We start from the raw sequence: 14499 nt of genomic DNA, 5'->3' as shown, positions 1-14499 counted from the left end.
GAACCTTATATTATCCATATTATTCAAAGACCTCACTTTGAAAAATAAAAGTTTTTCCCCCAATTCATTATCTTTTCTAGATTACTCTCTTGCACAAAAACTCTGATACTGAATAAAGGTTGATCTGATGTGAAAGACTTTTCCACATTTATTAATGTTCAAAAGATTTCTTTCTTATATGAATTCCTCATACTAATAACAACACCAACCTCACTAAAAGCCCCACCATACTGATTTCCTTTATATGCTTTTTGTCCTCTAGCCAGTCAGACTTCTGTCTTCTCAGTTAGACGTTTTTGCTTTTGTAGGGTTATTAATCAAAGCAATGAATCATCATCACTCAGCATCCACTGCTTCCCACCATCAAGGACTTCTGGAGGATGATCTGGGATCATAATGCCCAGCTCATCGTCATGTTGCCAGAAAGCCAGACAATGGTAAGGTCTTCCTGTCATTTTTATAGCCCAGGTTACAAGGAGACAGTCATCTCAAACAGCCTGTAACAAAATTGAACAGATTTTAATTCAGTTGGTTCTTGACCAAAATTCTCTTTTTTGGGTCATCACTCACCTGCTCCCTCATAACTATATATGTCAGCCCTATCCCTCCCTTGCTTTTATCCCAAGTTTTTGATTGATTGATTGTTCATCCTTCATTTTCAAAGCGGACCAATGAGAGGTCCCCAGGCTACCCTGCCCTTGAATTATACTCTCTTTAATGACCATTCTGTTAAAAAAAATTACCCTTCACATAAGACTTGCCCCCTCTCCCAGAAATGACTTGGTATATATTTTGTGTTAAATTATCTATTTGTATATTATCCCTCTCCCCCTTTAGAATGTAGTGTCCTTGAGGACAAGTCTTGTCTTATTTTTGTCTTGGCATCCCAATTACCCAGCCTAGTACCTGGCACAATTCACTTGAATTGAACAAACACTGACTATCATGTGCCAGGCAAGATGTTATGTGTAGGTTCTAGAGATCCAAAGACAAAGACTAGAACTGTACCTTGCCCTCACAGAATTTTGTTAGTCTTCTACTGGAATGAGGTCTAAAATGCAAATACTACATATAGAACTTGTAAAAATTATAAATTGCAAAAAATAACCCCACATTAAGCACCTCCCATCTACAGAGTATTGGTTGGTTTTTTTTTTTGTTTTGTTTTTGGTTTTTTTTTTACCAATTAGGAATAGTGTCAGTGTGTAATGACCTTTCTATTATTCCTTGGACTTTGTAACACCTTCTCTCCAGTCCTAAAAGTATATAAGATAGATCTTGTTGTGTTTGGGTTTTTCTCCCTACCTCCTACAAAATTAACGTGAATTTTTAAATAGTTTAATTTTCAGTCTTAATGGCACTTCCTGAGATAATGAGACATTATTTGGAGAATCACTCTGATAACAGTGCCCACATGCATTCCAACAGACCTCATTTGAAGTTATTTAGAAATATCCTCCCTGAGTTTAGGGCATGGAACACACACATATACATGCAAATGCATATTAAGAGCCAGATATTTTCAAGAGCTTTCTGAGTTTAGAAAAGTAAGAGCCTTCACCTACCATCTCCTGAGACTTGTTTTAGGGAAGCCTTGCCTATCCCTTTGCAATAGTGAAAAACATCAGTGTATAATTCTGGGTTTTTATGTGTCTTGAGAAGGTCTTGGGATTCATGGCTCCTGAGGCTCCAAATTCACTTATCTTTACACATTCTTCTGATGGTGCTGGGCCACTGGCATCTCTTTACTGTATTCTGCCATTGTTAACAACAGCAGCGAAGGTGCCAATGTGTTGGAGATGATTGGAAAGCAAAGTGTCGAGGCATGTTCCTAAATAACTAATGTCAAGTGCTGCATCTTCTTAAGAGTCTTGTTTTATTCTTCACATGTCAGTATGGCCTTAGAGACAGGAAAGTTTATGAGAGTTAAAATGGGATTCAGAAGCAAAGGTTGAGTCGAATTTTTTCTTCCAAGCAATTAGCTTCATTTCACACCTTGACCTTTGGGACATGAAAAATGTATGTAAATGATGCATTATTAATACTACTTGGCTTTCTGTGAAATAATGCTCCCAGAGCTGCAAATAAAGCAGCTAAATCTTCTTGCGTTTTCATTCCTTACAGGCTGAAGATGAATTTGTTTTACGGCAAACTAAGGACGAGCCTAATAAATTGTGAGAGCCTTTAGGTACCATGATTGCCTGAAGAGCACAAATGTCCTCTCTAATGAAGAAAAACATATAATTCAAGACTTTATCTTAGAAGCTACACAGGTATTGAAGATGTAACTCTAAATGATAAATTTATGGGAATAGATCTTATCATTCAATTCACCTGGTATTTTTACTTGGTATATATTCAATTCGCATGTGTACATGTATATATACATAGGCATTTGTTTACATATGCCATGTATTAAAATACCTATACACATACACACACATATATGTGAATATGTATATATTAGAGCTAGGTGGCTCAATGGATAGAGTACTGGCCTAGAGTCAGGAAAACCTGAATTCAAATCCAACCTCAGACACTTATTAGCTTTGTGACTCTGGGCAAGACATATTACCTTAGTTTGCTTTAATCCACTTGAGAAGGAAATGGAAAACCACTCCCAACTATCTTTGCCAAGAAAACCCCATGGGCAGTATTGGCATGCTATAGTATATGGGGTCACAAAGAGTTGGACACAACTGCAACAATGATGTCTGTATTAAGTGCCTCCTCTCCACACAGCATAATGCTAGGTTCTAGGGGGAGATAAAAAAATAAATCAGACAAAGTCCTTGCTCACTTGAGGCTTGTAGTCCAGTAGAAGAACACAGCACATACTCAAAAATAATAATAAGCGGGCAGCTAGGTGGCGCAGTGGATAGAGCACCAGCCCTGAAGTCAGGAGTACCTGAGTTCAAATCCGGCCTCAGGCACTTAACACTTACTAGCTGTGTGACCCTGGGCAAGTCACTTAACCTCAATCACCTCACTACAAAAACAAAAACAAAAACAAGATGAGAGAAGAATAACATAAGGTCCGAGGGGTACAGCAGGGAAAGAAGGCCAGTTAGAGAATAAGTATCCAGGAAGCCCTTGGTGGGGCTGGGTTGAGTTCAGTTTTGAAGAATAAATAAGATTTCAATAGACAAAGGTGATGAAAGGGGGATTTCAGGCATAAGGGGTAGTGTAGAAAAAGACAAATATGTGAAGGTGTATAGTAGATGAACAGGAGGGGCTGGGAAGTCCATGGTACAGATTTAAGACATGTTGATTAGAAAATCTGTCCTAAAACATGAGAAAATCCAATCTCTTCTCAGTGTTGACTTCTTGGCCACTTGATCACCGTTGACTAACAACTCCCACTAAAGCTGTATTCTAAAGTCTCATGTTATTGTAGAGGTGGCTATGGGTTCTCAGTGACTCTGTCAGCATAACACAAGCTCTGCCACGGTTGGTTACTCACAGTATGGGAAGGCTTGAGATTCTGAGTTCAGTGTTCCCACTGCCCCTTCATCCTTTATATTCCATATATGTTCTTTTAAATCCCATAACTTTTGAATACTCTAACTCAGAGACCAATGTTATTTTCCAAATTAATACTAATATTTTAGATTTCTCTTTGTAACCCAAAACCTGAATTGATGTACACTCCTTGGCTAGGGACTGCCCCATCAGCTTAAGCTTAGCTTGAACGGTCTGCCCATGGGCTTCACTTAGGGATTAATTATTTTTTTATTCCTTCAATACATACATGGAGTGTCTGGATGTAAAGACATTCTTCTATTAATGAGAGATGAACTGTTCCTACCATGCTCTTGTCATCTGATTTAATTATCACAATTACTGGCTTTTCACAGTATCTCATGATGAAATAACAAAATGTCCCACAAAAGATGGTAATTGTTCTCTCTTCTCAATAGGATGATTACGTACTTGAAGTGAGACACTTTCAGTGCCCCAAATGGCCAAATCCTGATAGTTCCATTAGTAAAACTTTTGAGCTTATAAGTATCATCAAAGAAGAAGCTTCCAATAGGGATGGACCCATGATTGTTCATGATGAGTAAGTTCTCAATTTTTAAATATTTTTTTGTCTATCCATTTGCTTAGAAAGTGGAAATACAGTTGCACACTCTATTATGTTTGTACATATGTGTCTGCATGTTAATGTGTATTTTTATATACATATACTCCATATGTGGTTCACACAATTGGAGACTTTACTAAGGGAAGGTAAGGAATGTATCCCCTTGCAATACTCATCTCCCCCCTCTTAACCCACTGGGGAGTTCCTCCTGGAGCCTCTATTTTATAACGGGGCTGAGGTTTACCTGCCTTTAGAGTCAAGTCTTGGAGCTCTTGATGAAGCCAAGAATAGTGTGTTTGATAAACAGCTGATGTTGCCACTTCATGCTTTACCCACTAAACATGATTTTTTTTGTACCAGTTGCCTCTTTAAAAAAGCCTTAACTATCCATCTAATCTTCACTTAGGATTGATTATTCTAAGGCATGTATTCATTTTAGCATCTTTGTGTTAAGAGAAAATAGAGGGGCAGCTAGGTGGCGCAGTGGATAGAGCACCAGCCCTGGAGTCAGGAGTACCTGAGTTCAAGTCCGGCCTCAGACACTTGACACTTACTAGCTGTGTGACCCTGGTCAAGTCACTTAACCCTCATTGCCTCACCAAAAAAAAAAAAGAAAGAAAGAAAAAAAGAGAAAATAGAACCATGCACATCATTTACACCCTTAACTGACTGATTTTCCACTAGCCAGATCAGATTGTATTTATTTATATCCCCTACTCAAGACATTCTATAGAATGCCCCCATTGCCCCACTTAACCTGTGAGGGTTTTCATCTCAGATCATAGCTCTCTGCATAATAAGGTAGCAGAAACAGATACATTAAGAAAGGTGATTGATGTTTCTATAACAAGGTTATATCCCTAGTGAGTTATGAAACAGAAGATCTTGATGCCTTTTAAGTAAAACTTTTGACCACTTTCCTTTCCTCAAAGGCATGGAGGAGTGACTGCGGGAACTTTCTGTGCACTAACAACCCTCATGCACCAACTAGAAAAGGAGAATTCTGTGGACGTTTACCATGTAGCCAAGATGATAAATTTGATGAGGCCTGGCATCTTCACAGACATCGTAAGTATATGTATATATAAATGTGTGTGTGTGTGTGTGTGTGTGTGTGTGTGTGTGTTTGAAACCCAGTGACCCAACTTAGATGGTTTAGAAACTTAACAACTCCCAAAGGCTTCAAGTGACAGGAATTAATTTATTTCCCTAGTTATAAAATGAGAAGATTCCTAGGGTATAAGAGAGGTATTCCTTCCTGAGTATTTATTTTTTTGAGAGGAAATAGAAAATGAAAGAAGGAAGAGGGAAAGTTTTGCTACCAAAGAGAACTTGTAGGTATTCTACATATGCTTGTGTATATTTGTAGATATTCACAGAATCATTGGGTTGGAAGGGGGTCCAGTGGCTATTTGCATAGTTGAAAAAGAATCCTCATTGCAATATTTCCAGTAAGCAGGCATCTAGTTTCTGCTTGAAGCCACTCCCCCACCCCCAAAGAGGCAGTCTATTCCATCTGGGCATAACACTGATTGTTAGGATGTCTGTCTGTCTGTTTGTTTGTTTTCCCTGACAACTAGCTTAATTGGCCTCTTGCAACATACCACTCCCCCACCCTCGTGGTCCCTGGTTTGTCTTCTGGGGTCAAACAGAACAAATCTAATGCCTCCTAGACTTAACAGTCCTTTAAATACTTGAATACAGATGCCATCTCCTCCAGTGATTTCCATTTTCTGAATACTTTGCACCATTAGCAGTATCTTCCCTAAGCTATTGTACCCAGAATTGAACACAGTATTCAGATTGTGGTCTGACCAGGGCAGAATACATAAACTATTATTTCCATATTCCTGGTAACTATGCTTCTTTTAACGCAGCACAGGATCTTTTTTTTTTTTTCCCAAGATGGTTACGGGGAGGGAATCCTAGGGAGTCACCCTTCTGGTTTTCAGAAGAAACAGAACTTTGGACAGGTGAAACAACTCTCCCAGAGGCACTCAGCGACTTAGCAGACTGCTTTAACATAGAAGCAAGTGATTGAGGGGGAATAGGCAGCATCAGTGACACAGATTCAACAAAGGCCAAGAAAGTGAGAATTCCCTTGCCTCTATTTCTGCCTCCAAGCTTGTGTAATAGCATTAGCTGACATTTATATAACACTTTAAGGTTTGAAAAGTGAAATACTCTACTGTGAGTGTTTGCTAGCTATTATTATCTTGTTTGAGCCACATGACCCAATGAAGAGAATGCCATTATTATCTGCATGTTACATATAAGAAACTGAGACTGTAGGCATAAGTGATTTACCCAGGGTCACACTAGTACTAAGTCAGGATTTGAACTCGGTTCTTATTGACTAAATATAAGAGCTAGATAATTTCTAAATAGAGCTTTTATTTCTCTTTTCTTCCACAAAGGCACCCCAGTTTCCTTATCTGTATTTTGTTTTTTTTGTTTGTTTGTTTGTTTTTTTGCGGGGCAATGGGGGTTAAGTGACTTGCCCAGGGTCACACAGCTAGTAAGTGTTAAGTGTCTGAGGCTTGATTTGAACTCAGGTCCTCCTGAATCCAGGGCCAGCGCTTTAACCACTGCACCATCTAGGCTGCCCCCCTAGTTTCCTTATCTGTAAAACAAAGGTGTTGGAGTAGATAAGGTCTAAGGATCCTTTAGATATCTCTAAATCTGCAAATGAATGAGCTGTGTCTACAATAGGAGAAAGTTGATGAAATCACAAATGTGGATCAAAAAGAAATTTGAACTATATTCAGTGGGGCTTTCCCGTTGATCAATTGTAAAATAGTCATTTATTTAACCATGTTAACAAGTCTTACAAAGAATAACATAGGTCCAAGAAGCAGGACATTCTGCTTCTTCTGTTTAATCTCTTAGAATTTGCTTTAGACTAATATTTAGGCAGTATCTACTTGACCTCTGTATGCCTGAAGACTTTTCACAGTGCTAAGAAAATGTGTAGAATGTTCATACCCAGAGGCAATGTTATTTCCAAGAATGTACCCAAGCTGGTCACAAGACAATGATGTGATTGAAAAAATGCACAGATAACAAGAAATTGGCATTCCCAATGAGAACTCCAAGAGAAAACAAAATCAGATATTTATTATCAGAATTATAATCTCCAAATAAGTACTGTCCTTAACCTGAATTCTAATGTAGCCAGGTCAAATCAGGCTCTGAAAGAAATGGTGGGGCAACATAATTTCAAAGAGTATGTTAGACCATTTGGAAAAATCAAGCATATAGTATCCAAAGAAAAACTTAGTTGGAGGTGTGAGAAAGAAGAGGGATTGTGGACAAAACTGATAGATCTAAAAAAAATTTTAATTCAGTCAATCAATTCCAAACAATTTAATTTTTAAATTTAATTAATGTTTTGACTTAACTGATTTTTGGGGGGGTTCACTTGTGGTTAGAAGTCACAGTCCCATTTTCTCCTACCCAACTACAACCTGATTTGTAGGCTAACAGTGAAAGCAACTTACTGATAAATGAGGCTAATGAAAATTATTTTGGCCCACTGTTTGCAATTTACGACCTTTAAATCCTCAAACATGAGGTTTAAAACAGACCCCTAGTTATCATTGAAAATATCAGTATTCTTCCGTGACTTTGTGAAAACTTCAAACAAGACTGAGTTGTACTCAGATGCTCCAACTACAAGTATATTATGACTGAAATGTTCCCTAGGTCATTTATTCAATTAGCGAATTACTAATGCACATACTCATTGGCCCTTCTTAAAGCTCAATTGCATTGCTTTCACATCATATCCTTCTCTGTTCTCTAGGAGCAGTACCAGTTTTTGTACAAAGCTATCCTCAGTCTGGTTAGCACAAGACAGGAAGAAAATCCTTCCACATCACTCGACAGCAATGGCACAGCTTTACCTGATGGAAACGTGGCAGAGAGCTTAGAGTCTTTAGTTTAACCCCATCGAAACAATCCCTACACTTGAGCATTATTGTTTTCATCCTTAAATTATATGGGAAAATCTATCCAGTCTCAAAGTCATCTGTTTACTTCCCATCAAGCAACGATATTTTTGATGGTGTATGATCTTACTGCCAAACTGACATCGTTAATAATGTGTGCCTTTTTTGCAAGATTTCTTGTAATCCATTTGTTATGTCTGAACTAAATCGACTGAATTTTACAGTGTTTCTATGAACACAATTGTGGTGTGTTGTTTGTTTTTCTTTTTCTTTACAGTATTAGTTTCCTACCATCAGGTTTGATTTTAACTGAAAATCTAAATTTATAGATACTAGGAGTTCTCAAGGACATATAAACACTTTTGTTTGTAGGATCAGATTTATGGCTGTATTTGTAGCAATCCTCATTGTTTGCCAGAAACATAACTTTTAATATAGTCTATTGTAAATAAAATACTGTTCTCTGTAATATTCAACATTTTACATCTGCAGTATTTGCCTAAAGTAGAAATAATCTGATACTTACTGTAAATACTGCTCTAGTAACTATTCCACGGACCAAATTTATATTTATAATTGTAGATTTTTATATTTTACTACCGTCAGTTTTCTAGTTCTGTGTATGTACTTGCATTGTTAAAATTATATAGTCCACTTTCTGTTTTTACTTTGTCTTCTGATATCTTATTGTGCAGCTAAGTGATTAATCATATTCCAGCATGTAATTTTAACATTTTTGTGGAAAATAGAAGTACGATTGTTTTGAAATGAGACATTTTTATGAGAATAACATCTTACTTGGCATCATTTAAATTGTTTTTACCTACAGTGTTGCAAAAATAAATATAAACATTGTAGTCAGTTCACATTTAATTACTGTTACACCGGTCAATAGGCAGCAGTGGGTTGTGAGTATATGATGAGGAAATAGAGAAACTGAAACAAGGCTTGAGAATTCAGGAAGATATCAAAGTTCAGAACTAAGCCAGGTGCCAAAATTGAACAGTGGAAAAACTTACATAAGTTCATGAAGAATGAAGTAAGCAGAATCAGGAGAATATTATACACAGTAACAGCAACATTGTGTGATGATCAACTATGATAGGCTTAGCTCTTCTCAGCAATACAAGGATCTAAGACAATTCCAAAAGATTCATGATGGAAAAGGCTCTCCACATCCAGAGAAAGAACTATGGAGTCTGAGTAAAGCTCGAAGCATACTATTTTCACTTTTTTGTGGAAAAACAAGAAAGTTTTTTTCTTCCATGTGTTTTCTCTGTTATTCTGATTCTTCTTTTACATGACTAATGTAGAAATATGTTTAACATGATTACACATGTATAACCTTAAAAAAAGAAGAATTGAACAGGCAGGCTGAAATCAGACAATACAAGCAAAGGTCAGAATGAGCAATGGGTCAGAAGCCAAGTTGGCAGACAAGAACTAGGATAAGACCCAAATAAATACTCCAGAGTAAAGCAGAATGGGAAATACAAATTTTAAACAGTGAGAACCTAGAATTTCTGGAGCTTCAGAAGCAAGACTTGTGAAGAACATAAATGGAAGGCGCCAATAGTAACAAAAGGACCTTTATAGATGATGTGGTATCCATTTCCGAAGTGTGACTAGCTGGAGTGGAATAGTAACTGCTAAGGAGTAGAGCCTAGATTCTAATACTCAGCTATCACACAGAGCAAAGGATGCAACTAATGTTTTAGAAGGAGCAGCTAGGTGGCCCAGTGTGTAGAGCACTGGGCTTGGGAGTCAGAAATACTCATCTTTGTGAGTTCAAATTCGGACACTAGCTGTGTGACCCTGGATGAGTAATTTAACATAGCTTGCCTCAGTTTCCTCACCTGTAAAATGAGCTACAGGAGAAAATGGCAAACCACTCCAGTTTCTCTTCCAAGAAAACCCCAAAATGGGGTCTCCAAGGGTCAGACATGAATGAACACCAACCTTTTGGAAATGAAGCATATTTCTCTTACTGAGACCTTTAATTAGTGGATCACACTAAACATTCATTTCTTTTCTGTTTAGCCTCCTGACCTGAATAAACTTCACTCCCTCTGGGAAGTAAACTATATTTGTTATGAATTCTAAATGCACATAATTGCACATCTTAAGCTAAACATTGAGAGAATGTAATCCATTCCCTTTCACAATAACCCCTCAGGGGACATCTAATTATCTGAAGAACCATAGTTTAATATTCCTTAAATTCTTAAAACAATTAATTTTACTCTACTTGAATTTTTTAAAAGTATACTCATAAAGGACTGGGAAAGAGATTGAGGAGGTATTAAAAAAAAAAAAGCAAATAGAGGGTCAGGTTCCGAAAGAGGTCCAGGTCCACTGCTCTGTTATTTTATTTTTCCATGGCCTGGGGTTGAAGCTAAAGAGGTCAGTTTTGAATTCCTGGTTGCTTTTTTCTAACCTCATTTCCTAATCCTCTTGCAGTCCTTCCCTCACCACCCACAATGTCTGATCACAAGCTGATTTGAACCAGTACTACATGTTATCTTAATTATCTTGTCTACTAATTTTCCCTATCCTTTGTCCCAGAAACACCAGCTCATAGGATAGACAGATTTTTTTTTATCCTTTACAGTGACTTATTAGTGTCTCACTGCACCTTTTCCAAGGGAAAATAATCATGCAGTTAACAAGTATGATAATTAAGTATTTCCATAGACAAACTATAGTAATTAAATCCTGCAATGGAGAAGGCAAAAAGGACTCTTACTCCAGAAATAGCAGTCTCTCTCAATCTTCCCTCCCTAAAACATAAAACAATTACACAGATGGTCTTGAAAAAAATAAAATCAAGAAGTCTGGTGTTTTTCCAAGATTCCTTCCATCAATTCCCATAATCTCATTCATCATCTTATCATGATGACAAATTATTTAAAACCTAAGTCTTGAGGATAATCTTTTTTACTTACCCATATTGATTTTTTAACTAGGAAAAAAAGAAGCAAAACTTAAGATATCACTGCTAATCTTCCTCAACTTATGATGGATTTAGTAAATTTAATGAAAGTGTGTCAAGTCCAACTAATACTCAGCTCAAAGCCATATTGTGATTATATTTTTACTGTAATACCAACAAGCACTTAAAGTCTTATAAAGTAGGTCAGTTTCAGAAAAAGATGGTTTTTACAGACTGTTTTCGGTCTTAAATAATCTCAAGGTGCTCTATAACTCCAACCAAAGATATTCAAAGGAAGTATAATCAACCTAGACCTTTTACTAAATTATTGGTACCTCAGTACACCAGAGAACGATTGTGAAGGACCCTTGTAAAGCTGACCCACTTTCTATAGTGATTCCATAATACAAATGTGTCATATGTGGATGGTATATAAGTATGTAATATTAATATAAATGCAGTATAACAGTTAACCACCAGGTTAATATAAACATGAATGTACTACTTAATTATATAACATACCTGACAGAGTAATATATATATATATATATATATATATATATATATATATATATATATATATATATATCAGAATTTTCACTTTGGGGATTTGCCACCCCTTCACCCAAATAGCATACTTTAAGACTCAGAAACATTTCTCTAAGAAAAAATTCTTATAGAATAAAAGTGAGAGGTGTCTCTTAATAAGCTCATAAATGCAAACTCTTATTAAAATTTTATTCTATCTGAGTCCATAGCCTCAAGGGAAAAAGAAAACCAACCTAGATGAAACCTGTCAAAACAGATAACACATTTCCTATTATTAAAAACCTCAAATACTACTATCCACTCACTGGATAATTTGTGAAATGTTCTGTACAAAAGGTCTCCTCTTCATTAGTACAACATTAGAATTCTACCATGGATGCATTAAATATTAAGGCATAAAAATGAGGCATGATCAGTGAAGTTTGACTTCACTATCTACTCTTTCCTCAACCCTTTCCATTCTGGCTTAACTCACCACTATTTTATTGCAATTATTTTCTCAAAGGTTGCTAATAAAATAATTGCAAACCCAGTGACCTTTATTCAGTCAAACATCCTCCTTGACCTCTCTGTAGTGTTTGACACTGTTCATCACCCTTTCCACATGGATGCTTCTTTTTCAATTAATTTCTGATATACCTCTCTCTTCCTCCTTAACTATTCCTCTTTGACCAAAGGCTCCTCCTCTTCTGAACTGTACAGATTGGTATTGGTCAAAAGTCTGTCCTTGGCTTTCTCTTCTCCCTCTACATCTCCTTTTGCTTCTCCATTTGCAATCTCATTTGGTCTCATGATTTCAACTATCATCTCTATTTAGATGACTCCCAAATCTACATCTTCAGTCCTGATCCGTGCTACATAGCCACATCTCCAATTTCCTATCCAAAATCTTTACGTGACTATCACCCAAGCACTTCAAACAACATTCTGATACAGCTTTCCCTTTACTCTTCACTCTGACTTCATTGATTGAAGAGTTTCCCAGCAATTAACTACAAAGTCCTGAAAGCAGCCATATTAATATTATTGTTGGGAAACAAAGCCCCGTATCCATTTCTAGCCTCAGTCAATACTTCTGCCTCTGAGATGCGTTCCCACAGGTCTTTTCAGTACTTTTATACAAGCTCAAGTTTTTTCCCAGGTTTCCTCCAGTGGTTTTTCTCCCTATTTCCTCACAAAATGTCCATTTTCTGCCCTTTGAAGGAAATAAAAGTTCATATAAGAAAGGGGCAATTCGTTGGAGTTGTCCCTCAATAGTACGTAAAGTCCTTGATGGCAGGAGCTGATTTTGCTTCTTTGTAGCCCCAGCATTTAGCAGAATTCCTGGCATCTATGTGCATTTAAGTAAACACTTAAGTATTTACTGGGGGCAGAAGGCAGCAGAGAAAAGATGCATTAACAGCTGGAGGGAATCAAGAAAGATCTCATTTAGAAAGTTCACTTTCACTGGGGCAGCTAGGTGGTGCAGTGGACAAAGCGCCAGCCCTGGATTCAGGAAGACCTGAGTTCAAATCCGACCTCAGACACATGACACTTACTAGCTCTGTGACCCTGGGCAAGTCACTTAGTCCTCGTTGCCCACCCCCCCCCCCAAAAGAAAGAAAGACAGTTCCATTTCAGCTGATTCCAAAATGTCAGAATGAGGAAGGAGTCCCTTCCACCTGTGAGCAACAGCCAGTGCAAAGAGAAGGTGATGAGGTTAAGTTTTGATGACTCTACCATTGTTGTATTTCTTTCATCAGTCTTCTGATTTCTTTCCTCACTGCCACCATCCTAGTACATCCAGATTCTTGTTACCACTTTCTTGAAGTTTGGGGGTTTTGTTTTTTTCGCCATGTAATTTCACTGTTCTACTAAATTCTGATGAGACTAATTCCTCTAATGCAGATCTGAACCTGCTCAGTAATTTAGGGTCTTAAAGAATCGCCTTGAGCACTGAAGAATTAAAGGACTTGTGTGGGAATCACACAGCTGGTATGCCTAAGAGGGATGACTTGAATCCCCTCCCTGCTTTCTCCTAACAAGTCTACCCACCTCCATTATCTCCACCCTCTCATCATAATTATCATTTGTCACACTTATCTCCTGATTGCATCTAAGTCATATCACTTCTCTGCTGAAAACCCTTAAATGTATCCTTATTGTCTACCAGGTCAAGTGCAAAGTCTTTTGCTCCTCATTCAAGGTTTTATGCTATCTGTGGCATTCGCTTTTTCAGTTTTATTCCATACTGCATTTCCACCAAATAACCCTATGCTTCTGTTAAGTTGGACTACTCATTGGCCTCAATGAGTACAGTTTATTTCCATGTTTCTTGTCATTACTTATGCTGTTCTGTTGACATGGCCTGTCGATTTCACCTTTGCAACATCTCTCCAATGTACCCCTTTCTTTCCTCCAACACTCTGCACTCTGGTGCAGACCCTCATCACCTCACACCTGGACTATTTCAATAGCCTTCCTGTGGGTCAGCCTGCCTTAAGTCTCTCCCCATTTCCAATGCACCTTCCAGTCAGCTACCAAAGTGATTTTCCTAAAATGCAGGTCTAATCATGTCATCCTGCTACTCAATAAACACTGATTGCCTCCAGGAACAAATACAAAATGCTCTGTTTAGCATTCAAAGCCCTTCATAACCTAGCCTCCTCCTACCAATCCAGGCTTATTACACCTAACTCCCCAATATTCTTTGATCCAGTGATACCAGCCTCCTTGCTGCTCCACAAACAAGACACTTCATCTTTTGACCACAGACATTGTCTCTGGTTGATCCCCCCATACCTGAAACACTCTCTCTTCTTCACTCCAACTACTGAACTCCCTCTATTCCTTTAAGTCCCAACTATAACCCCATCTTCTCCAGGAAACTTTCCCCAACCCTTCTTAATTCTAGTTCCTGCCCTCTATTAAAAATTTTCTCTTTATCCTATATATAGCTTGCTTGTATGTATTTGTGTATTGTATTCTCCCATTAGATTGTA

At 37.6% G+C, this 14499-nt stretch overlaps 1 protein-coding gene across 1 annotated transcript in view; it reads left to right on the top strand.

Moving 5' to 3' along the window:
* PTPRZ1 (protein tyrosine phosphatase receptor type Z1) overlaps positions 1–8033 on the top strand; it is a 250813-nt gene extending 242780 nt beyond the window's left edge. The window contains 7 exon segments of the mRNA XM_043966245.1: positions 309–437; positions 2125–2166; positions 2168–2218; positions 2220–2273; positions 3921–4063; positions 5020–5155; positions 7893–8033. Of these exon segments, the coding sequence (XP_043822180.1) occupies positions 309–437; positions 2125–2166; positions 2168–2218; positions 2220–2273; positions 3921–4063; positions 5020–5155; positions 7893–8033 (696 nt within the window).
* The last annotated feature ends 6466 nt before the right edge of the window (positions 8034–14499 follow it).

This window comes from Dromiciops gliroides, chromosome 5, assembly GCF_019393635.1.
Source record: "Dromiciops gliroides isolate mDroGli1 chromosome 5, mDroGli1.pri, whole genome shotgun sequence".
Taxonomy (NCBI): Eukaryota; Metazoa; Chordata; class Mammalia; order Microbiotheria; family Microbiotheriidae; genus Dromiciops; species Dromiciops gliroides.
This window is presented reverse-complemented; position numbering and strand designations above follow the sequence as displayed.